The sequence below is a fragment of the Saccopteryx bilineata genome, chromosome 5 (assembly GCF_036850765.1).
Source record: "Saccopteryx bilineata isolate mSacBil1 chromosome 5, mSacBil1_pri_phased_curated, whole genome shotgun sequence".
Classification (NCBI taxonomy): Eukaryota; Metazoa; Chordata; class Mammalia; order Chiroptera; family Emballonuridae; genus Saccopteryx; species Saccopteryx bilineata.
The window spans coordinates 213,919,815-213,944,252 of record NC_089494.1 but is presented as its reverse complement, the minus strand read 5'-3'; the positions used below and the strand labels follow the sequence as shown (position 1 = coordinate 213,944,252).

At 35.6% G+C, this 24,438-nt stretch overlaps 1 protein-coding gene across 1 annotated transcript; it reads right to left on the bottom strand.

Moving 5' to 3' along the window:
• Positions 1–678: 678 nt before the first annotated feature.
• Positions 679–17,870, bottom strand: LOC136338557 (UDP-glucuronosyltransferase 2B31-like). The gene is made up of 6 exons (XM_066281041.1): positions 17,091–17,870; positions 15,914–16,062; positions 11,207–11,338; positions 9,183–9,270; positions 8,106–8,325; positions 679–1,352 (listed from the first exon to the last, which is right to left on the bottom strand). The coding sequence occupies exons 1-6, from the start codon at positions 17,809–17,811 to the stop codon at positions 1,073–1,075; spliced, it is 1,590 nt and encodes a 529-aa protein (XP_066137138.1). The 5' UTR covers positions 17,812–17,870; the 3' UTR covers positions 679–1,072.
• Between the last annotated feature and the right edge of the window lie 6,568 nt (positions 17,871–24,438).

Sequence of the window (24,438 nt, the reverse complement as noted above, 5' to 3'; positions counted from 1 at the left end):
TGTTATCAAACCTATTACTGGGACCATATAACCATCATCATGTCTGAAATGAGATGAAAGTAGGTAGATGATCTCTCTAAGGGGTCATGTGGTAAAGAGAATAAGCTACTGAAACCAAAGCCTTTCCTAAGTGGCTCAGTTTTATAATAGGAAGGAGCTATCTGTTGTATTTCTAAATGCAGATAACACTTTAATAAGAAATGACTTAGCCCGACCAGGTGGTGATGCACTGGATACAGCGTCGGGCTGAGATGCCAAGGACCTTAGTTCAAAATCCCGAGGTCACCAGCTTGAGAGCGGGCTCATCTGGTTTGAGCAAAAGCTCACCAGCTTAGACCCAGGGATGCTGGCTCGAGCAAGGGGTTACTCAGTCTGCTGAAGGCCCGTGGTCAAGGCACAAATGAGACAGCAATCAATAAACAACTATGGGGTTGCAATGTGCAACAAAACACTAATGATTGATGCTTCTCATCTCTCTGTTCCTGTCTGTCTGTCCCTGTCTAATCCTCTCTATGACTGTCTCTCTGTCTCTGTGAGAAAAAAAAAAGGAATTACTTAACCTGCATGAAGGCAAATGGATCGCCATGTCTTTAGATAAGAAGTGATGCTGAGGCTGAATGAACCATAAAATTGAGGAGCATTCTAGGTGTTCAATAATGAAGTGGAATGATGAATAAATTTTCATAATTCTAACTATTAAACAATTTATTTAGGAAAATATACCACAAACCATGAAGTTCTTCTGAGCATTTCCTCAGTTCTACTGATATTTTGAATAAACTAATGTTCTTCAGTTGATGCCTAATACTTGAATAATAAAATTTAATATTTACTCATATAGTTATATTGTTATTTTATTTTTCTCTAATTTATTTACCCTTTCAACATGAATATTTTCAAATTTTAGACTGATACTTAATCTTTTGAAAACAAATTTTGATCTGAGAAGCTAAATTTGAACAGTCATTTTGTCAAGGAAGTAGGGCTGTTTATATCACAGTTCATTTTGCTGAAATAATTGGAACAGTCCATCCCCAAGTATGAGGCATGTCAGCTTCAGGCCTCAGAACAACTACTCTCTTTTTTTCTTCTTTCCTGATTTAACAAATTTCTGACAACAAAACAGACAACTCTTTGTAATGACAAATATAGCCGTTGCCACACAGGCCAGCAGGAACCCAATCACATCCAGAGAGTGGTACTGGACCCAGGTGAGGTCTAGGGAGGCTGGTCGCAGGTGTTTGGCTCCTTTGTGGCGCATGACAAATTCGATCCAGAAGACGGCTCGATCTAGAGGTTTCATTGGCTGGTCACGCTGAATTCTTGACAATTTCATAGCATTCTCTTTATATCTAAAAGAGACACAAAGATACCCATAATGAAAGAAAGTTATTTTGCTGAAGAGAATCATTTTCAAGAAAGGTTTTTGAATTGTCATAAACATATTTCAAATAAATGTCATAGAATTGCAGAATTGTATTTTTATTTGGGTATTTATAGATGATTGCTTTTCACATTGAAATTTTCTGGTGACAAATATATTACAAAATGAAAATGGAAGATAAGATGGGGAAGCTACAAATTTTAGCTCAGGAAATGATAGGAGCCATTCTAAGGGCAATGAGTGTGAAAATAAAGAGACTACACAGCAGACCTGACAGTGTCAGGGGACCACGTAATAAGCCTGTCAAGCTTAGTGAACCAAAAAATCACACAGGGCAAACTGATCATAAATTTTTATCTGGGCAGTCCAGGTAGAAATCTCATTCCAAGCGTATAGCTTCTCTAGTAAGAGGTTGATCTTTACCCCATATAGGCCTGTCCTTTTTAAACTTATGCATCTAGAATAACAAATCTCTGAAATGTGAGAGTAATTTTTGTACGTATAACCACAGGCACCAGAGCACAATGACCCCACACTTCTTTTGTAGCCCACATGCCAGCTTTATTTATTATAAATGTTAAATGTCAGCTATTCTGTACCTAATAATGTAATGAAGTACCTGTACGTATCTCTACATTTATCTTTTTATCCAGTCTAGAAATTCTAATTTCCCCAACACTCACCTCCACTTTGTTTTTCTCTTCCTCCTTAATTTAGCACTAATGGATATCAGGTAACTTTCTTATGCTTCTCCTTTGATTCTAAATGCATAAATAGAGTGGCCACACTGCCACTCTCCAGGACATTTTCTCATTTGTTAATTTTGATTTGGGCCTGTCCTCAGTTATTGGTTCAAATAAAGATTATATAACCTATTCAGCCTGATGTGCGGTGGCGCAGTGGATAATAGTGTCCACCTGGATTACTGAGGTTGCTGGTTCAGTTCCCCGGGATTGCCTGGTTGAGGCACATGGGGGAAGTACCCTGAGAGTAGATACTTCTTGCTGTCCCCCCTCACCTTATTTTTCTCTCTCTTTCTCCTCTCTCTAAACATCAGTAAATATAATAATAAAAGAAAACTTTTTGATAAGTTTAGACTTTCATTCTTCTACATAAATCTGATGGGGAAATGCAATTTTAAGCCAATGACTGTAAAATATTTAAAGGAACTCTAAAATAACAGGAGAAATGCTTCCTCAATATTCCCTGTGCTTCTCTTCTTCTCTTCATAAATCTATTATTATATTAAAACACATAAAATTATGACACTTTCTTACTCAAAATGGCCATCTGGCATCTCAACCCTTTTCCAATCAATTCCAAATCATTTTTGGCCTATAACACTTTACCTGGTGTTAAACAGAAAACCATATACCCTAAATGGCATTACTCTTGTTAAACAGCCATGATGACAAACCTAGATTTTTTGCCTGATTTAAGTGAAGTTTCAATTTCTCCCAGAAATATAATCTTAGTCAAACAGGCTGGTATTGATACCAATGAGGTAATCTGTTACTTGGGCCCTATCCATCTTCCATTGAGAGAAGAGGCAATCTGCATGATGAAGATCATTTCATTCCTTTCCTAGAAAAAGAAGCCCTAGTCTAAAAATAATATTTTCTTTTCTTTTGCTAATAACTCCCCTGCCAAAACCTTGTTCCTATACAAACTTTTCATTTGGCAAAATTCCTCTGAGATCCCTTTTATTTGTTAATCATAGGCCCTTCCCCTGTCCTGGGAAGCTTTTCCCATGGCTAGAAAAAAGGTCGAGAACATTTTGTGCTTTTGGCAAAGTGCTCAGATATTGGTGAAATGTACCTTGTAATTGTTGAAATTGTATGATTTGCCATGTTGTTGTAATTTGTGTAATGTGCCTAATTTCCTTGCACAGGGATACTGGTGGTGTAGATTGTGGGTAATAAAGTGAGCATAGGGGTGGATTGTTGGGCAGATAAAATATATTATGCTCACTTTGTTAAAGATGGCACTGCCCACATGGAAGCTGCCACCCAGGTGATATTAATGTGTGTTGGGGGTGGGCTGTGGGCAGGCTGGGTCCTTGTAGCCTGGAGCTTGGTTTTAAGACTAAACCTTTCCCACTCATTTTCATGTGGGGTAGTACAATCCCATCATGCCTCAGATAAGTGACTTTGTATTAGAAACTTCCCTATTTTATATATTAGATTAAACATTTTGAATCTACACTATAAAATGGGGGCAGAATAGGAGCTTGCGCTCTTGGTTCCTGAGATTAGCATTAGAGAGCAGAGAGCAAAGAAAGGCCACGTGGAGAAGGCTAGGAGAAGTAGCCAAAATGATAGAGTGTTGAGTGAGATGATAGTTTGTGCAGAGTTTGTGCAGGGAGAAGGAAGGAGATGGGAAACAGAGGTGAATAAGTTTGGTGAGCTAGAAACCTTTGATTCTAGGAAACTCTGATGAGACAGTAGCTTTGTGAGCACTGAATGAGTGCGTTTTGTAGCCCAGTTTGTTTTTGTACTTGCCCACCAGGTGCAAGCTAGAATAAAAGATGATGGCCCACCAGTTTTTGGCTCCATTGTTTCTTTACCGACTGTCCGAATCCAATGCGAACTTGCATGGGCCAGGCGGCTGTGATGGTAGCCCCGGCCACTGGCTTTACAGCCATACTGCCCAATTCATAAATTGCTTAATACAACCAATTAAATCTGCTAAATTGCTGCGTTGAATTTTGTATTTTCTCAATAGACAGACCCTGGCAACCTCCTCTCCTATGACTTTGTTCTAAGCACACTCTGTTGTAGTCACTTTGACCTTCTGGCTCTTTATTTACTGAAGCTTCCAAGAATGTTTCTACCTCAGCACCTTTGCACTCTTCTCTCTCCCTCCTGTGAAAAAGTCTTCCCCCCCTTCCCCATGGCACTCATGGATGCTTTTAAGTCTGAGGAAGGTCCTGTGTCCATATCATGGCTCAGAGAAGTTTTTCCTGCCACATTTACAGTGCCCTAAGGCATTTCTTCCTTGTCCTTTTTTTTCACTGTTTGATTTCTGCATATCTAAATACATGTCCATTGATTTAATGTGACTTCAAATCTATTTTTTTATGAATTAAGTGACGTTGTTTGAATCCACTTCTTTATGGCAAAAATAAAAACATATGTTGTTTGATGTAAAAATTAAGTCCTGCCAGGATATCATTCTCCATCTGGTGTTTGTTTATAAGCAGAGCCCTCATCCCCCTAACACTTAGCCTGAGCCCTTTCTGGTAACAAAATATGGAGGGGCAACTATGGCAAGGAAACATTTAGGCTAAATTACTGCCAGTCTGTGAGGACTATTTGAGATTTTTGTTTTGGGCGGGGTGACTCTTTAGTAACCTAAAAAGGACCAGGAGACCCTTGGGGCATTCTTTCCTGTCTCAGTCACACAGGTCTCTTTGAAAGTGGTGATAAAGCTCAGAGCAGCCCTGTGGAAGAGATCAGCCAGCCTTCAACACTGGTGTCTTTTCTCCCTAGCAATGTGCTATAGCAACTGGGGACTTTTATTCTTGTGCTGGCAGCTGGAAATCAGCTCCTGCTTGGACACTCACTGTTTCTTTATTGAATTTGGACTTTATTCCTTCATATTTTCTTGTCTGGAGAAATAGTATGATTATCCAGTCATTAGTTTGATATATGTTATTTCTTTATTTGGCATATTAAGGGATATTATTCTGCATGCTACTGGCTTGTGAAATTAGTATAATTTCCACATGAAACTGTGTTGTATAAATGTGAGCAAAGACAGAACTCAATCTTTGACTATAACTTACTGCCTTCAAAAAACAAACAATACATTTTATAAAGCATATCTTTCATTTCAGTATAAAAAATAGAAAAATTACACCTACTCTAAGTCAACAGCTCAAAATTTGATAATTACTTAGTAAGTTGTGGTGCACTCAATATAACAATGTAGCTATGAGTTACATACTGATACAGAATACCACAAGCTACTAGAAGCTTCCCATTTTCTTTGATCATTTAGTCTGTAATCCTTGCCACAAAGTGACCACTATCATTACTATTAGCATCATACATTAGTTTTTCTCATTTATATATTAGAAACATACAGTAACACTTAATTTGATTTTGTCTTTTCTGTAGGGGTCGTTAATTGCATTGCTGTATAGTATCTGATGTATGACAGTATTACAGATAACTGCTTTACAATATTTGTGGATATTTGGATTAATATTTTTTAGCTATTTCTATTAAAGCTAATGTAAATATTTTTGTATATATCTTTAAATTTCATTAGTTTTTAATTTATTATGTTGACATGGTTTTGGGTGTTATACTCTATATAACACACTCTATGCACCACGTCATGGCCCTCCATGTTTCATGCAAAGTCTTTTTCCACACCTTTTGCCCACATCTCTACCTCTACCTCCCCCTGTGTCTCTGGCTTCACTGCTATGTACATTGCAGCATTGTTTGCAATTGCCATGATCTGGAAACATCCCAAGACATTATCATTAGATGAATGAGTAAAAGAAAATCCCTGTACTATATTTACACAATGGAATAGTACTTAGCCATAGAAGAGAAAACAGTCTTACCTTTTGAGACAATTTAAATGGACCTGGTGGTTAAATAAAGTTAAATAAAGCAGGTAGAGAAAACAAATATATCATCATACTTATATATAGAATCTAATGAACAAAGTAAACTGAGGAACAAAGTAGAAACAAAAGCAGGAGCACAGGGAACAGATTGACAGGTGTCAGAGGGAAGGTAGAAAAAGAATGGGATCAAAGAAGGTAAGGGGATTAACCAAAATCATATATACATAACACATATCAGTATATATCTTTAGATTTACATATTTATACATCTGTTGTATATACACCTATATGAGGAGTTGCTGAGAAGAAGGTACATATATGATTATGATTATAACATTGACTGAATTATTTACAAATGTGTTACTTAATTTCCACAATTTGTATTTTTTCTGTAGTTTAGGGTTTATTTTGTTCTGATTTAATTCTAGTTGAATTGGACCTATTCTATTTATGATTTGAAAAATTTCAAATACTGAGTCTTGATTTTGACCAAGCATGTAGGTTAAGTTCCATTATTATTCCTTATACATTTAAAAATAAATGCTCTGCACTTTTGAGTGTATGTAAAATAGGTTAGATTTTAAAATCGTGTTTCAAAACTTTTACCTATTTATTTTTTGTCATCTTTTTACGTTATAGAATAAGATAATCAAAAACATACTATTATGATGAAGGTTTGCGTTTGGATCTTTGTTTTTGTCTCCTTTTACTGTTTAATATGGGGATTTATTTGTAGGGTTTACCAAATACTAATACGTATTATTTTGACAGATTAACTTTTTTATCATTATGAAGATATTTTCTGTAATTTTAGTTAGTGCTTCTGGTCTAAAGTGCCTGATAATTTTGTAGCTGCATCTTTTTATGGTCACTAGCTTTTTATAATATTCTAGTACACTTTTATATAAGCATGGCTTCTAAATAGTAAATATAGTTAATTTTTAAAATGAACTCTGACATTAGTTGTGTTTGAATGACTTAGTCAGTTTGGGTTTGCTATAACTACTGACATCTGTAAGTGTATTCACACAGAAAACATTGGTAGCAATATTCATGGTAGCTAAAGTTGGAAACAGGAATAATAACCACAGACTAATAAATGGATAAGTATCAACTCATAGTTGCTTCATTTTAGTAGTTTATTGACAGCATCACATATGTGCCTTGATCCTGGGGTCTCAAGTCGAGCCAGTGACCCATGGCTCAAATCAGCAACTTTGGAATCATGATGATCCTGCTGTCACTCTAGTCACTCTATGCTCAAGCTGGCAACCCTGAGCTGATAATGTTGACCTTACACTCAAGCTGGTTTCACTGCACTCAAGCCAATCACTTGTACTCAAGCTGGTGAATTTGAGGTTTCAAATTCAAAACTCCAGAGTACCAGGTCTATGGTCTATCCATTGTGCCACTACTGCTTAAGCAGATATTTTAGGTATTGAATTGAAAGAGTTTATAATTTTTCTTCTGGTTTATCATTTTTCCTTCTATGTGCTCTACCATATTTTAAAATATGTATCCTTACAATTATTTATACAATCTTAAAAATTGGAGGTGAAAATTGTTGTACTAGTTAGTTACCCATTAATAAATGGAGTTAAAGTCCAACTTTGAAATGAATGTGTAGCTGAAAATAAAAATATATATAAGATGGGTAATTATTTTAATAATGTCAAAATTGGCATTTTAAAAATAGGGTGAAACTCATATGCTCCATTGAGAAAATTTCCTATCTCTAAATAGTATCTACTAAGAAAAATGTGGCCCTGGATAGTTGGCTCAGTGGATAGAGCATTGGCTGGTGTGTGCACACCCCAGGTTTGATCCTTGGTCAAGGCACACACAAGAAGCAACCATCTGCCTTTCTTTTACTCCCAATCTTCTCCCTCTTCTCTTTTTCTCGTCCCTTCTCAGAGCCAGAGGATCAATTGTTTGGAGGGTCCCCAGGCACTGAGGATAGCTTGATTGGTCCAAGAGTCACCCCAGGCACTGAAGATAGCTTGGTGGCTTTGAGCATTTGTCTCAGACATGGGTTGCCAGGTGGATTTCAATAAGGACACATAATGTTATCTGTCGCATTATCTATCTCCCCTCTAACACTTAAAAAAAAGGAAGAAAAAAATATGTGATACTTACAAAGGGTCATTAATGACTGTCTTCAATGCATTGAGCAATTTTTTACTTGAAATAGTGTTGAAGTCCAACCTGACAGCTGCTCCCTTGGTCTTCATATGAGCAATATTATCAGGTTGATCCGCAAACAAGGGAATGCCCACCATGGGGATCCCATGGTAGATCGCCTCATAGATGCCATTGGTTCCACCATGAGTGATAAAGGCTTTGGTTTTTGGATGACCTAGGATTGGGTGAATTTCAGCAAATTATGAAATATAAGTTTTGGAATAAAAGTAGAGTTGGTGATAAAGGCACTGATAGAGAAAATGTATATATTAACAGAATATATACACTTTAGGGTATATTAAAAATGTCTTTCTGATCTCAAAGGATGAGGCACTTAAATCTGCTGAGAGACAGTGTGCCTTAAATGGGAGATTAGTGTGTTTCTAGCAATTTGAAAAAAGTACAAGTTGCCAGTGGACAAATTGAAAGAGAATATTCTGCATTAAGAAAAAACTGTTTATAAAAAAGTGTAGTGGGTAATGTTAGAATATACATTCTTAATAAAACACTGAGTCTGATAAGTGGTGTATCAAGGCAGCAGGCAATGTGTGGACGTTGGCCCAGGACCCAGATTTAGGAATAGCTACACATCATAAAGTATATTATTAGTTTGAAAAGAGATTTTCATTTTTTTCTTAATGGAAAATGGAAAGTCACTGGTAATAATAATGGAGCTAATATTTTTCAGGGGCATGTGCACATCCTTACACTGGGTTAAAATTTGATATAAAGAGAGAATTAAGAGAGTGATAATTGAGAAAGTGTTGAGATATTTTCTGTGAGAAATCATTACACATGAAATAAAAATATTTTGTATGTGGCCATTAAAAATGTGACTGTGTAAAACAAGATGCCAACTGATATATCTTAACTTTTATCCTAGGACAGAAATTGATATAAAAATTAATTTTTATTTTATAATTTATTTGTCATTTGTTTTCAATTACAAATGTTTAATAAATTTCTTTCCTAGTGAGCTGTTTATCATTTTTGACAAATTAAGTCTAACTTCAGTGTTTTCCAGAGTCTTACCAAGAAGGTCATTCTGGGGGAGCCATTTATAGAGCCGAGTATTGGTCCCTAAGGTGGCTGGTTTTTTGCCATCATATCTCCATATCACCTGGTAGGGTAAAAATGTAATATATTACATAAGTCAAACTACAGAGTTATAGCACATCAGAATTCTATTTAGATTAGAGACATCTAGTTAAACACTTTACATAGTTCAGATAACCAACTGAACACAAAACATATACAGATTGAGATCCAATAAAACACTGATGTAAGAATAGTACAGGCTGGTATTACATGCACTTTTTTTTATATTCAGTCAGGCATGATTTCAATTATGATCTTTCATACTTAGGGGTTACACAATGAGATTATCAATGACCAATTCAAGTATATAAAAATTTTAAGTACCGGAGTCGTATAATTGTAGTGTGAAAACCAGCAGGTTACTAATAATCAATACATTTGTTTTGTTTTCACTCTTGATTATACTGGCCTCATCTTCCAGTTTTCATGGTCACCTGTGTATTCCTTTTTGAAAGATGAGGAAGTGATTTACTTATATTCACTAGTTTCAAAAGTTATTTTATTCAAATAATACATCTTGATTTAAAAAATTATTACCATCAGTAATTTGTGAGAATTAAATCATTCTTATATTTAACAATTCATTATCCATTATACATAATTCTGCTTAATGAGTTTGTGTAGCTCAGTTTAGTTTACTAATTATTAATTACTACTTCCAAGTATTTCTTACATGAATCCAATATAATCACTCCTACTAGGATAAAAATTCTCTTAAATTATATAAAAGTCCATTGGCACATCATAAATAATACTACACATCTTTATAGACCAAATATGATGATGATACTGCATTTTATTCAACTGATTTATCAGCACTTCACAACATGCTACAATGCACTGATTCACTAAAATGGTTTAATCATAAATGGTCCAGCAAATTCTCATTTTACTACCAAGCTAGATTCTAGTTCATAAATGAACATCTGTTTGCTATGTGAGTATGAAAGTAACTTAAGATTCTTAGCAAAATAGCATGTGATAAAGAGAAATTTACATTAGCTATGAAATGAAAAGTAGTTCACAAACACCCAGAGACTTCAAGTGATTTTTAAGTGTTTCAATAATTTTCTACCATATTTTATGTTGAAGAAAGAGTTTCTGAAAATGTCCCATGCTCGCCTTGCTTCTCGTTGACTCTTGTTTATATCCCCCTCTCCTTCCCCTCACTCCTCCTCCAACTCTTCACCTTCCTTTTCCTCCTCCTCCTCATCTGCTCCTCACCTCTTATATCAGGAAAAGTTATTCTCACAGGTTGTTTCCGACTACATTTTATAAAATTTAGTGTCACCTAAGGGCTAAACCCACGTCCATCCTTTCTTTTATGTCTTCCTGCTTCAGAATGTAGCAGGGCCCAGCTGACCAGGGACGTTTTCTTTTCTTTTTCACAGGCCGGCATTTCTTTTTCTCTCAATCACTGTTCTGGTTTGTGTCTGATGCAGCTGGTGAGTCCTGGACACTCTTTATCTCAGTATCACCTTGAGAAACACACTGAGCAGGCTACTCCAGAATTCAGGGGAAGAGAGGCCTGGATCACCTGCCAAACCTAAACTGTGAGACGCCTTTCAGACTGTTACCATTTCCAGTGTATGTTACTGTTGGAATTTTACTGCTTTCTCAGAACATCTGTACTTTGTACTGTACCCTAGGATTCCTGCAAGAAAATAGAGCAAATGACTGGATAGATTAGGTGATATCTATCAGTTCCTGCTTACCATACTATGACAATACAAAACTGCACAGTGTACCTCTTAAATATACTTTTTGGTGATAACTATGTTAATGTCAAAGTCAATGTTAAACAAAAACATGCTATTATGTACTTGTTTTTAAACTGATAGTGAGGTAAATCGAAGCTATCACAATAGTTTAGCTTTTATGTAGAAATTTCTGTTATTCTACCCTTTACAGAGTTTAACCCACTCATCAGTTGTTTACTCAATGTTACTTTATCAAACCTTTTGAGGAATCTGGGCAAGAGCTGATGCAATCTCATTGGCTGTTTCATCTGTCATGTTCTTGACCATGGAGCCCAAGGTGAACACCACAATGCCATGTTCTCCAGAGCTCTGGGCAAACTCTTCCATTTCCTGTGAAGGAAGAATATTTTCCATTACAGAAGAGCAGCAGTGCAGTGAACACTACTGAAAGGACTGCTACAAACAATTAAAGAGAGAAAATTATGCCTTATGAGTTATTAGTATATTGTTTGTGTTTTTTAAAAGTGTTAAAATCCATACAATATAAACTTATCTTAACTATTCCCTAGTGTACAGTTACAAGGTAAAGTTATCCTTATTGTTGTGCAACCCTTCTCCAGAACTCTTTCACCTTGTGCATTGAAACTGTGCTTCTTATCCTGTAATTCACCATTTCTCATTTCCCAGTTCCTAGCACTCACCTTTTGTCTTTCTCTTTCTATAAATTTGCTAGTTTTATAGCATACGTTAGTGTAATTATACAGTATGTATCTTATGTGAGTGTGTTATTTTACCTAGGAAAATATCCTTAGGAATTCAGTTATGTTATAGCCTGGGTTAAAATTTCCTTCAATTTATTTTTGATGCTGTTTATTTATTCTGAATCTTGATAATACTGGAATATTTCAGCTTAGCTGATAACATACAGCAAATTTTAACCCGCAAACATTTTTGATAAATGTGGTCCCATTCGATGGACAAAGATTATTTTAGCAGGTAATGACATATTTTCTTTTCCTAAATGCTTACATTCTTCACTGTGACACCTTCAGATTAGAGATTAAAGGCTTTAGTGGTATAAGGTGGTCTTTGGGAATATTGCATAGCACTTCCCTGGAATGGAAGAGTATTCCGTGTAGAAGACAGAGGCTAGCTTGCTGCAGCAGAATGAACATTAAAGAACAGTAGTAAATAGGAGTCCTAGCCTGGAAGTAGCCCCTGTGGAAGCATTTGCTGTGGATTGTGTGGTCCTGTGCACCCCTTCCCCTAACTGCCGTTCAAAGTCTCATTAGTTTGTCCCTTCTAGTAGCTTGTAAAGCAAAATATTATAAGACATTTGGTTGAATCTCATTTTTTTCTTTATTGAAAATATCTAATGTAAAATAGAGCCTAATCATGAAATAGTTTCAGTTACTATCATATCTGGTTATCACTTGTAACTAGTTTAGTAATATAGTTACTTCTTTTGTAATTATCTGGGCAAGGTACACCAAACTTTGCTTTTTTTGTTGTTTATATAAGTAAGTCTTATAAAAACAAGTAAGGCTTCATTTACCCAGGTAATAATTAACCTGTACTCACTGTTTATAATCAGTAACACTTTGATTTCCTAACTAGTAAACCATCAGTAATGGCAGGCCTTTTGCTTCTTTAGTGAATTCATTTTTAATGTTTCCATGTTCTAGGGACTAAATAAAATATGAGGGTAGATTGTGATTAGTCCTGGGTTTGACTTTTCTAAGTTGGAAAACAATTCTGTGTAAGTTAGACAAATATGTTTTATATTTTATTTTGGCACCTGCCTCCAGTGGGAGAGGTTCAGCTGGGCTTTCTGAAGCAGAGGGCTCGTTACCCTCTTGAATAGCTCAGTTCAATATACTGAAAATATATATTGAAGTCATGTTACCTGGGATTGTTTCAGATTTTCTGATTGTTACTGATCTTTATGAATATTTGAATATTATTACTTTCTGTGTGAGAAAAATTTCTGATTGCTAAATGTAATTTCTCTATCCTCACCCTTAAATGTGTAAGGAGCCAACACTTTCACAGAATCTGGTCCAACCTTCATACTTTTCTACTTTTCTCCTTGATCTTCTTTTAATTCTTTATTTTTATTTCCTTAGAAAATTGTGTGACCCTTCTAATAAAAAAGTTTGCTTTCTCATTATAATTATTTTTTCAAGCTTTTCTTTAAAAAATTGAGACAGAATGGACCAATAATGTTCTGTAAGTCTGAGGTATACAGGGTGTTGAGTTGATTCATCCATAAGTTATAATATCATTACCACTTTAGCATTAATGAATACCTGTATTAGGTAGCATGATTATTTTTTTGTGTTTTTGGTGAGATCCTTTAAGATTTAGTTTACAGAAACTTTTGATTATATAATAGAGTAATTATTGTTGGCTATAATTATTCTATCCTCTGGACTTAATTATCTTCAAGTTACTCGTGTGTACCCTTTCACTCACTTCTTCTCAACCCCATTTCACTTTAACCAGTTTATTGTAATCACGTTCTACTCTGTTTCTAACTCTTTCCCTTTTTTAGATTCACTATATAAATGATATCATCCGTTATTTGTCTCTTTCAGTGTGATTTATGTTATTTTTCATAATGCCTTTACTGTCCAAATATGTTGTCCAATTGGTATAATATCTTAGATGGTTGAATAATGTAGTAGAATGTGTGTGTGTATCTATAAGTGTATTTTACAAGTTTTTACCACTTATCTGTTAACAGACACTTTCATTGTTCCTATTTATTGGCTGTTGTGAATAACAATGTAGTACACATGGGATAATGAATATGTTTTTGGTATTCTGGTTTTCTTATTTTTAGAAAAATACTCAGAAGTGGAATTTTTATTTCATACGGTAGCTCTAATTTGATATCTTAAGAAACATCCTTACTGTTTTTCATACTGCTTTCACCAACTTCACATTACCACTAACAGTGCACAAGGTTCTGTGCTTTTTGTAAATCATATTGACAGACTCTTGTGGGAGAATTCTAAAGCTTATTTATCATCGCTCCATCCTATAAGGACCAGTCTGGATGGTGGTGCTACAGCTTGTTTGTGGTTTCCCTCTTGCTGACAAACCCTTGTCTGCATTCTGCTCTCTCCCCGTAGTCTTCTACCAGATCTTGTCCTTGTGCTGCCCTTGGCAGCTTGTACATGGGGCTGGTCGCAGACAGGAGGTATGGGTTTGGAATGCAGTTCACTGTAGGTGCCCACAGGCCCATTGTGGGGATCTGTAGGAGAGGTTTCCTTTATGGTTTGTGGTCAGGTTTCCAGATGGTGTACAGAATGCTGTCAGGAGGGACTGTGTTTCTTTAATTCTTTCTGGGAACCTCACATGGCCCTCTCCTGTCTGCTCCCTCTCACCAGGTACTGATGCTGTGACAGAGAAATGAGCCCCCTTGGATCATCGTACACAACAGAGAAACACAGCATCCACTCACCAGCTCTTTCTGTCCCCTGTGGGAGCAATGACAGCCTCCTGTAGCCCTAAGCTGTGCTGCCTCAGAGAAGGAACGCTGCTGGCAATGTCGAGCTCTCCTCTCACCCACAGCAATCAATGCATGTAAACGCATATATTATGTGCTCCAACATGCTCTGGAACTTTCCTGAAAATCTAGACTTCCTCAAAAGGCCTCTTAACCAGTGGTGATATTCAAATAATTTAACAACCAGTTCTCTGACCTGAATGACCATTTTAAGTATAAAAGAGATATACTTAAAGGTAGTTTATTATTTCATGCATTTAATACTTCCATAAGAGATACACAAAACTTGATTATGTTATAAGAAATAATTTATAAATATTAATGAAAAATATTAAATAATACCTGGCAAAAAAATAAAACTGTTATTTAAGATATTTCTGTATAGCTTCTTGACTGGCATCCTCACATGCTATTATTTTCACCTATGTATGGAATGAACATTACCAAGGGCACTTGGAATACGTTGTTGGGCTGATAAATATTAAAAAAGAATAAGGAATGTAAATTTGTGATTTCCATTTGGGTGGCTGTCCAGACACCTGCCTTAGTGAGAACCCTGATCACAAGTGCTATTTTAACTCCAATTTGCTGAACTCAACATAAAATTAGGTATCAGTTATGCCAAACCAGTGTGAGCCAGCTGAATCCCCCCACTGTTTCTAACCCAGAGATGCCTGTCCAAGTCTGGGCTCTGCAGGTACTGCTGGATGGCAACCATGAGAGGGAGGAACTAATTCACAATATCCTGTGGGTATCGCAGCCAGTAGTGGAGTTTTTTTGCCTATTACCTGATGGGCAATGTGAGAGTCTTTTTCCAGGAGCCTTGGCCTTTATTGCTGGATCCCAAACTTCTATAGAGATACACTTGGTCATGGATAGGTAACAAACTTTTATTGTTGAATAGAGACAAAACCAGGGATGTCTTATATTCAGTTATCCCTGATTGCTGTTGTCACTCCTGAGGTGCTATGATCCAGTCCAGTGGGATTATCTCTAGCATTATAGAAGCACTATGTTCTTTCTTTATGATAATTCTTTTCTTACTAATTTTATTACTTACTTATATTTTATCTTTCCAAGTAAAATATCTGGTTTGTGAGAGAACACACTCTGTCTACACTACTCCCCTGCATATCCATCCTTTACTCTTGAGCTATTGAATCACTTTATAATGATTCTTTGAATTAATGGTTGATACTTTATGTGTTGATTAATGAGAATCTTAACTTAACTGATCCTATTTCAAAGTCTTTCAGTATATTTCTTTGTTCTGTAATAATAATGACAAATTCTTGTCACAGTATAGAAATCTATCAGTTTCTATTGTCAGACCACTTACACAGATTCCTATATGATCCTCAATGTGATCAGATGTTCTGAGTAAAAGTCACAAAATCATTCCTACGGAAAGTGCAGAGTAAACAACATAGAACATTCAAGAATAGGTTTACCTTAGGCAGGGGTTTAGCAGGTTTGCAGTGGAGCCCTCCAACGTATTCAAAATGTGGCAGAAATGGGCGAGGAAATTCAAAATCCCAATAGGTTCGAATGAGCCATATTTCGGCTTTCCCCATTAACTCAGATAATGTCGTGGGCCTTCCTGAAGGAAAAAAAATAACCAAAAGTTTGAAGAAATGGGAATACTGAAGTATGAATATACTAATTAGTATTCTGAAAAAAGCCTAGAATAATGTATTCAAAATTCTTTAAAATGACAGTGGTTTGACAATACATTTATATAATGTGCCTATTTGATATTATGTTGTTCATATGTATGAACAATATATATACATATGACAAAGTGTAAGGGTTTTTTTTCTCTAAGATCACCTCAGTTCAATCACATACAGAGAAAAGGTTGAAACCCAAGCCACTATGAAATTTAACTTGCAGCTGTTTATTCTGTCATGTTGCAAAAGGAATTGATGGCACATTTAAACAATTATTTTAACTCTTCTGTTAGTTAATTCCTCCATTACCCTGGAAACAGTATCTGTAGATTATTTAGTGTAGTTTCTACAATTTATCAAGGTATTCTCTTGATCTTAGATTTCTCAGAAACTGAGGCTTTGAGAGTGTGGCTCAATTCCTGGTATTGCAGTTGGTCCATTACCAACTTGTGCATTAATAGAAAATGTGGTAACACAGCTGGAATATTTTCATAAAATATAGACAGAGACATGCTTTCTCTAAATTTTCACTCATATTGTCTTTAATAAAGGGAGTATTTTCACTTACTTTCAGGTTCACTGTCAACAAAATTTTAGGTTTTTAAACAGATGATTAGTGAATACTTAGTGAAAGGGATTGAAATCATTAGAAACCTCAAAGTTTAGGTTCCTAAGTGTTGCATAGAGCCATTCTACTTCTCTATTGTGAAATAATCCTTCAGATAATATGGCAAAAAGTTCAGTTTTTAAATAAAACTAAACTACAGGAAATGAAACATTTCCTCAGTGCCCCTATAATTTAAATATTTCCATATTTGTGAGAATGAGAGATCATTTTATAATTTTATTTCATGGTTTTACTTCTGAAAAACAATTTTTTTACTGTATTTATGCAAACTCACCTCGAAGGAATGAGAAACATTAAGATATCATACTGCCAGGTAAAAAGATGACTTACCTAGTACTTCACTGTAGAACTGATCCCACTTCTTCTGATTAAATGTTTCAAACCAGAAGTCAAAATAAAGCACATACAACATATTTTTTACCCTCTCCATGAATGTCATTCGATCACTTAATTCTGACAAAACAACAGGTACGTAGGAAGGACGGAATGGAAGTCCTCCACTGTGCTTCTCCAAGTTATCACCAGGAGAGAAGCGGAGACTGTACACCAGAGGAATCTCAAGTAGCTCAGCCAGCAGCTCCCCACAGGGTCCAATGGCATCTGCAAGAATGACATCAAACCTTGATTCTTGTAGTTTTGTCCTAAGTTTCTTGTTCAAAACTACATCTTTACACAGTTTTTGAACAGCATCAGAATATTCCCAAAGGACTTGTTGCATTAGTGAAAAGTAAGTCCAAAATGTATCTTTTGGCAGGTATGTCAATTCATTGACTAGCTTCGTGAAAGAAAGCTCCGTTTCATCTTTTGTTAAAGATGCAGGATAAATCTCAAATTTAATTGCAGATGGTTTGTTGGGATCAACAAGAATTGCAGCCTCAGATGTCAGAACGGTCACTTCATGGCCTCTCTGGACGAGTTCATCCAGGATTGTCTTCATATTGATCCAATGGCTGTATTCTGTGGGCCACACCAGCACCTTTCCACAACACGCAGGGCTAATGTAAGAGCTCAGCTGTAGTAGCAGCAAAACTGAAATCCACTTCATAAACATCTTGATAGGACAGATACTTCTTTTCAAAAGGCTGAACCCTTCTGCCTTTGCTCAAACCTATGTCCAAGTAGAAATCAATGATAAAGTTAAAATATAACCTGACTCCTCACAGTAATACACTTTTTATTAAAAGTGTATGTTATATAAGCCAAAAAAAATTATAAATTATTTTTTATAGAAATGTGTGTAATGGTTGCAAATGCTATTGTTCAGCTAAGAATCAACTCTATAATGCATCTCTGATATATGAGGTATTATAGATGAATGTGAGTATTATAAGTCGGGAGGGTGATTGTGTGTATAATCTCTTTTTGTGAAAAAAGGAAGATAAAGCCTTTATATGACTGACAAACAATCAATGGATGTTTTTTCAAGAGATTTTTCTTTTAAATAAAACTCTGTGAACACATATTTCTTACACCATTCAATTGATGAATTTCAAATGTACATTTCCACAGTTCCTCATTTATTCACAGAAATGTGCTACCACCATGATGACCTCATGTAGAGCATTTTCATAATACAAGTGACATCTTAGTACTGTACATGGAACTCCCTAATCTCTTACTCCCTTCCCCACACCTGTCCAATCACTGATCTTGTATGTGTCTCTAATAAAATATAACATATTTTAAAATGGAATAATGGAATATGTGAACTCTTGTGCCTAATTTCTTTCACTTAGCATAATATTTTAGAGATTCAATCATATTTTAGTATGTATTATGATTTTATTATTATTTATTGCCAGATAGTATTTTATAATATAGATATACCAAATTTTGTTTATTTGCATTCATTGATAGACATTGCACCTCCTCATATTAATGTTTCATTATAAACAAACATCTGCACACTGCTTTTGCTAAATTCCACAATATTTTCTTTTCAATTTTATTTTTCTTAACATATTTTCTAATTCTGCTTTTATATTTTGTTTGATCTACTTGTTGTACAAGAGTTTGTTGAAGGTGGTTAACATCTAAAGATTTGTGAATTTTACAGTTATTTCTTTTTTTCAAATTTAAGTTTTAAATTTATTTTGTTAACATGGATTCAAATGTCCATTCAGTTTACCACCCTCACTGCTCAAACTATGTGCCCCTCATTACATTGTATTTGCTCTCCTCCCCCTGACTCCCTTTCTTCCTTCCCTCTGGGATTTGCTATCCTGTTACCTCTATCTATGTGTTATGTATACATAATCTCACTAATCTCTTCACCATCTCTAATACTGTCCCCTTATTCCCCTTTTCATCTGTCAGCATCCCTCTGTTCCTCATGACTCTGCTTCTGCCGTTAATTCATTCCTCAGCTCACCATCTTTCTTCGATTCCACATGTAAGTGAGATCATATAATATATGTCTTTCTTTGCCTGGTTTATTTCACTTAGCACATTAATCTACAGATCCATTCATGCCACTGCAAAAGGTAAGATTTCCTTCTTTTCCGTAGGCTGCATAGTATTACAAAGTGTCTATGTACCATAGGTTTTTTATTCACTCGTCCACTGATGGACACTTGGGCTGTTCCCAGATCTTGGCTATTATAAATAATGCTGCAATTAACATGAGCATGAATATCTTTTTTTGAATTAGTGTTTTGGGATTCTTAGGACTCATTCTGAAAATTGGGATAGCTGGTTTATTACTTAGATTTAATTTATTCTAGAGTCTTCTGTGTGTGCTTGAGAAGAATATATCTCTGCTATGTTCTGTGTATGTCTAGTAAGTTCATGTGGTCTAAAGTGTTGTTCCAGTTCATTAATTCCTTCTTGATTTTCTGTCTAGGTGCTCTATCCATTAATGAAAGTTTGGTATTGAAGTCTCCTACTAATATTGTATTGCTGTTTATTTTTCCCTTCAGTTCAGACAATGTTTGCTTTATATATTTAGTGGATCTAATATAGGATACATGTATTTTTATAATAGTTATATAAGTATGAATGACCATTTAGCACCACATAATGCTTTTCTTTGCCTCTTTTGGTAATTTCTGCCTTAAACTCTTTTTAAGTGTTGTATGTAGAGGTGTACCTGCTTTCTTTTGGCTACCATTTACATGGAATATAAATTTTCAACTCTCCAGTTTCAACTTATATGTGTCCTTTAATGTAAAGTTAGTTTCTTATAGACATCATTGAGTTAGATTTTGCTTTTTTATCCATTCATCTACAGTATGTCTTCCTAATGAGCAGTTCAATCAATTTACATTTAAAGCAGTTACCGATAAGAAGATATTCCAATTGTCATTATTTGGAGGCTGAGCCTCAGGAGGAAGTTGAAAAAATTATACTAGATTTTTGGATCAAATCCTGTACTTCTGAAGGAGAAGTTGGGGGTTGTGAGATTCCTTCTATGTGTATGATGTTATGTTGGGCATGAAGGTTATGGTGAGTGTATCTCAACATCTCCTACCAATTATGATGTGGGGGTTTTCTTGTTTGCCTGACTGTAGGAGTCACTCATCTAATATTTGGATGTATTTCAGAGGGATTTACTTCACATCTAGCTGTAGATTCATTGTGTTTGTTGGAGGTGTTGGTTAAGGTACTAGTTTTGGTAAGAAAGAGAGACAGAGAGAGACAGAGAGAGGAACAGATAAAGAAAAGAAGGGAGAGGTGTGAGAGGCATCAATTCTTTGTTGTGGAGCCTTAGTTGTTCACAGATTGCTTTCTCATATGTACCTTGATGAGGTGGGAATATAGCAGAGGTTGTGATCCTCTGCTCAAGCTAGCAAAATTGGACACAAACCAGCGATGCTGGGCTTCAAGCAGTGATATTTTGGCTCAAGCCAGTAACCATGGGCTCATGTCAATGATCCCATGCTCAAGTCGGTGACCCTGCATTCACTGGTGAGCCTGCGCTCAAGCTAGATGAGCTCGTGCTAAAGTCGACAAGCTGGGGGTTTTGAACCTGGGTACTCTGCAATCCGGGCTGATGCTGTATCTACTGCGCCATCACTGAGTCAGGCAAGGAGCTTCTTGTATCACTATCTTGGAATGGAATCTAACAAATATGCTCTTAATTAATCAATGAGGGACTGAAAAAATCATTGGGTAAATAAAAAATACTTTGCAATAATTGAAAAATAAAGTCAACATAGCATAATTTATAGAATCCTGTGAAAATAGTACTAAGAAAATAATTTACACCTTTTATTGCCTGCATAATAATAAAAATGATGTCAAATAAGTAATCTAAATTATACCTTAAGAAATTATAAAGATAATAACAAAAGATCCTAAAGCTAGAAGATGAAAGAGAATACATTGATTAAGATGATGTTTAATGAAACACATACTAGAAAAACAACAGAGAGTATAAATAAAGCAACAATAAATTCTTTGATAAGATCAACAAAATTGACAAAACTTTATCTAAACTCACAAAGTAACAGAGAAAATGCAGACTGTGGGAGACATTTAGACAAGCATGAGCTGAGCAAGGATGATGATCCAGGCACAGAAGGTCACCAGGGCAGAAAGCACTGGGTACCTAGCAACAGGCAAACTTGGGAAAACAAGCACCAGACCCCCAGGATGACCTTTTCTCCCTCAGAGTATTGCTGTTATGTGGTTTACATCCATGATTTTTCATACAGCTGGTTGGTTGTGTGGTTTGAACCCTCTCCTAACTTTCATGTTATTGGACATTTGCTTTGGATTCTATCCTGACCCTTCCTCCATCATATGGCACTAGTCATGTGGTATATCCCTTGGAAGAGAAACAAAAGGCTAAGACTGGCCTCATATGACTCCCATTTGGGTCTTTACCCCAGTTTCACCTCTATCTCTCCCCCTCTCCTGCAACCATGGCTTGAATGGTTCTAGCAAAGTTGGCTCAGGCACTGAGGATGGCTACATGGCTTTGCATTAGGTGCTAAATAGCTTGGTTGTGGAGCAACAGAGTGGTGGCCCGGATGGGCAGAGCATTGCCTGGTAGGTGGCTTTCCAGGTGGACCCTGGTCAGGATGCATACAGGAGTCTGTCTTTCCCTCCCTGTCTCTCCCTTAATTAAAAAAAAATATATATGTGTGCATATATATATATATATATATATATATATATAGAGAGAGAGAGAGAGAGAGAGAGAAATTAGAAACCTCTTGCATTAGTGCTGAGAATAAAATTGTACAACCACTTTGGAACATAGTTTGGCTCTCATCAAATGGTTAAACAGAATTTCTGAGAAACCCAGCAATTCTACTCTTAGGCTTATGCATGCTCTCAACAGTAGAAGACAGATGCTGAAGTCAAAGTTACACATGAATATTCATAGCAGCACCATTCATAATAGGGTACTTGTGGAAATAACTCAAATGTCTACCAATAGATGAAAGGGCAAATGAGAAATAGTATGTCTGTACAATAGAATCAGATTCATTATAAAAAGAATGAAGGAATATGCCCCAACATTTATGAATATTAAAAGATGTTAAATAAATGAAGCAGACACATATGGTTAGTTTTTATGATTTCATTTCGTGGTTTCTAGAGACTATGCAGAGGGAGCTATGAGAAGTGATTGTTTAGTGAATAGGTGGGTGTCCTTTGGGTTGATGAAAATGCTTTGGATCTAGTTGTGATGATTTTGCACAACATAGTAAGTGGATAAAATGTCCCTGAATTGCACATTTCAAAATGATTAAAATGGTGAATTTTATTATTGTGAATGTATCTCAGTTAAAACACAATAGATGACAAATAGATTTGGAGTCGAGGCCCTAGTTTGTCAGCCATTGGTTTATACAGTAAGTTAATTCCTACATAGTTGAAATTAAAAATTACATTATTTCTATTATTTACCTGTGAATATGTAACATTTAAAATGTGTATTAAGAAATTTATATAAAAACTAAAATCATTGTGGTCATATTTTTCTTTATTTAATAGTGATAATTGTGGTTGCAAGTTGAATTTTGCTACATTCAGTAAGTATATAGGACAAATATTTTCAGTCATTTACCATGTATTCATTTATCCTTCCAACAATCTCACAATGAAGAGAATATTATTACTATGATATCCATTTCACAGGGGGACTAAGGCATAGAGAAGTTAATTGACTTGTCCAACCCCTCCTAACTCTATAATTGTTTTAAAGAGACATAAATTTCTTCCATTATAAATTGTTTACAGTCAGCCTTACCAGGTAGTGGTGTAGTGGATAAAGCATCACACTGGATATAGAGGACCCGGGTTCGAAACCACCGAGGTTAATGGCTTGAGCATGGGCTCATCAGTTTGAGTGTGGGGTCGCTGGTTTGAGTGTGGGGTTGTAGACAAGACCCCGTGGTCGCTGGCTTCAGCCCAAAGTTGCAAGCTTGAGCAAAGGGTTACTCTGTCTGCTGTAGCCCCCCAGTCAAGACACATAAGAGGAAGCAATTAATGAACAACTAAGGAGACTAAGGAGATGCAACAAAAATTGATGCTTATCTCTCTCCCTTCTGTCTTTCTGTCTGTCTGTCTCTCTCTCTCTGTCACACAAAAAAGTTTACATTCAAATGATTTTCTTTGAATGTTCATATGAATTTATATACATTTTGATTCCTAATATGAATATAATGTTTACTTTAAAATATATTTTTATAAAAATTTTATTTGTAATTAAAATTGACATACAATATTTTATTACTGTTAGGTGTACAACATAGTGATTCAAAATTGTTACACTTTACAAAGTGTTCACCACAATGTAGGCATCTGTCACTGTAGGTCAATGATTTTAAACTGTCAAAAAATTTTAAAACGTGCAACAGTTGGCTATTTAATTAGGGACACCTACCTGTTTTCCTTAGATTGTCAAATAAAAAAATTACAGCAGCCAACTCATCAATAGTATTCAGTGAGTGAATTAGAATTATATGTTTTTTTGGTCAATAGACAAAAAAATGTTTTTGATATGTGGCAGAATTTTAGTAATTAGTTTATATGTTACACCAAATAAAAAAGGTTTAGAATCACTGCTATGGATAGCTATTACAAGATTATTCGCTCTGTTCCCTCTGCTGTGTGCTACATCCCTGTGAAATGTTTTATAACTGGCAGTATTTATTCTTGATCCACTTCCTCTGTTCTGCCCATTCTCCCCACCTGTCTCGACTCTGGCAGCCATCAGTTGTTCTCTGTTTGTTTCTGTTTTGATAGTTATTTTGTTTTCACAACATTGTCTGTAATCTACCAGTTCTCAGTAATTGTGTGCTTGAGGGAGGGTCCTGCACATATGTGTGGGTAAGTGAATATTTCTGCAAGATAGTTTCCTAGATGTAGAATCACCAGGTTACACAATATGTTCAGATTTTATCTGAAAGCCTCATTCCACATTATACTTTCTAAATAAATAGTTTTCTCTGATTCTTAAGTTTGATAAGTCATCTCTGAGAAAATAATGCATAGATTTAATTTATATTTGCCTAAGTATTGGTGGCTTCTGCCACAATTATAGACTATAGACTGTTTCTACTTCTGTGAATTGCCTGTTTATGTCATTCATTTATTTTTATGCAGACTGCCATCTTTTTCTTTGTGATTTGTTAGCTTTTTAGCCATACAGTGGATACCAAGTATTTTCCTATTATATGTGTTGCAGGAATGATTTGAGGAATGTTAATTAAGGCTTTATGAC

Coding starts and splice junctions, on each gene's coding strand:
- LOC136338557 (XM_066281041.1), bottom strand. CDS start 17,811: ATGTTTATGAAGTGGATTTCAGTTTTGCTGCTACTACAGCTGAGCTCT. Junction 11,339..15,913: donor CTGCTAAACCCCTGCCTAAG/GTAAACCTATTC, acceptor CTTCCTTCACAG/GAAATGGAAGAGTTTGCCCA. Junction 9,271..11,206: donor TTGCCCAGATTCCTCAAAAG/GTTTGATAAAGT, acceptor TTACCCTACCAG/GTGATATGGAGATATGATGG.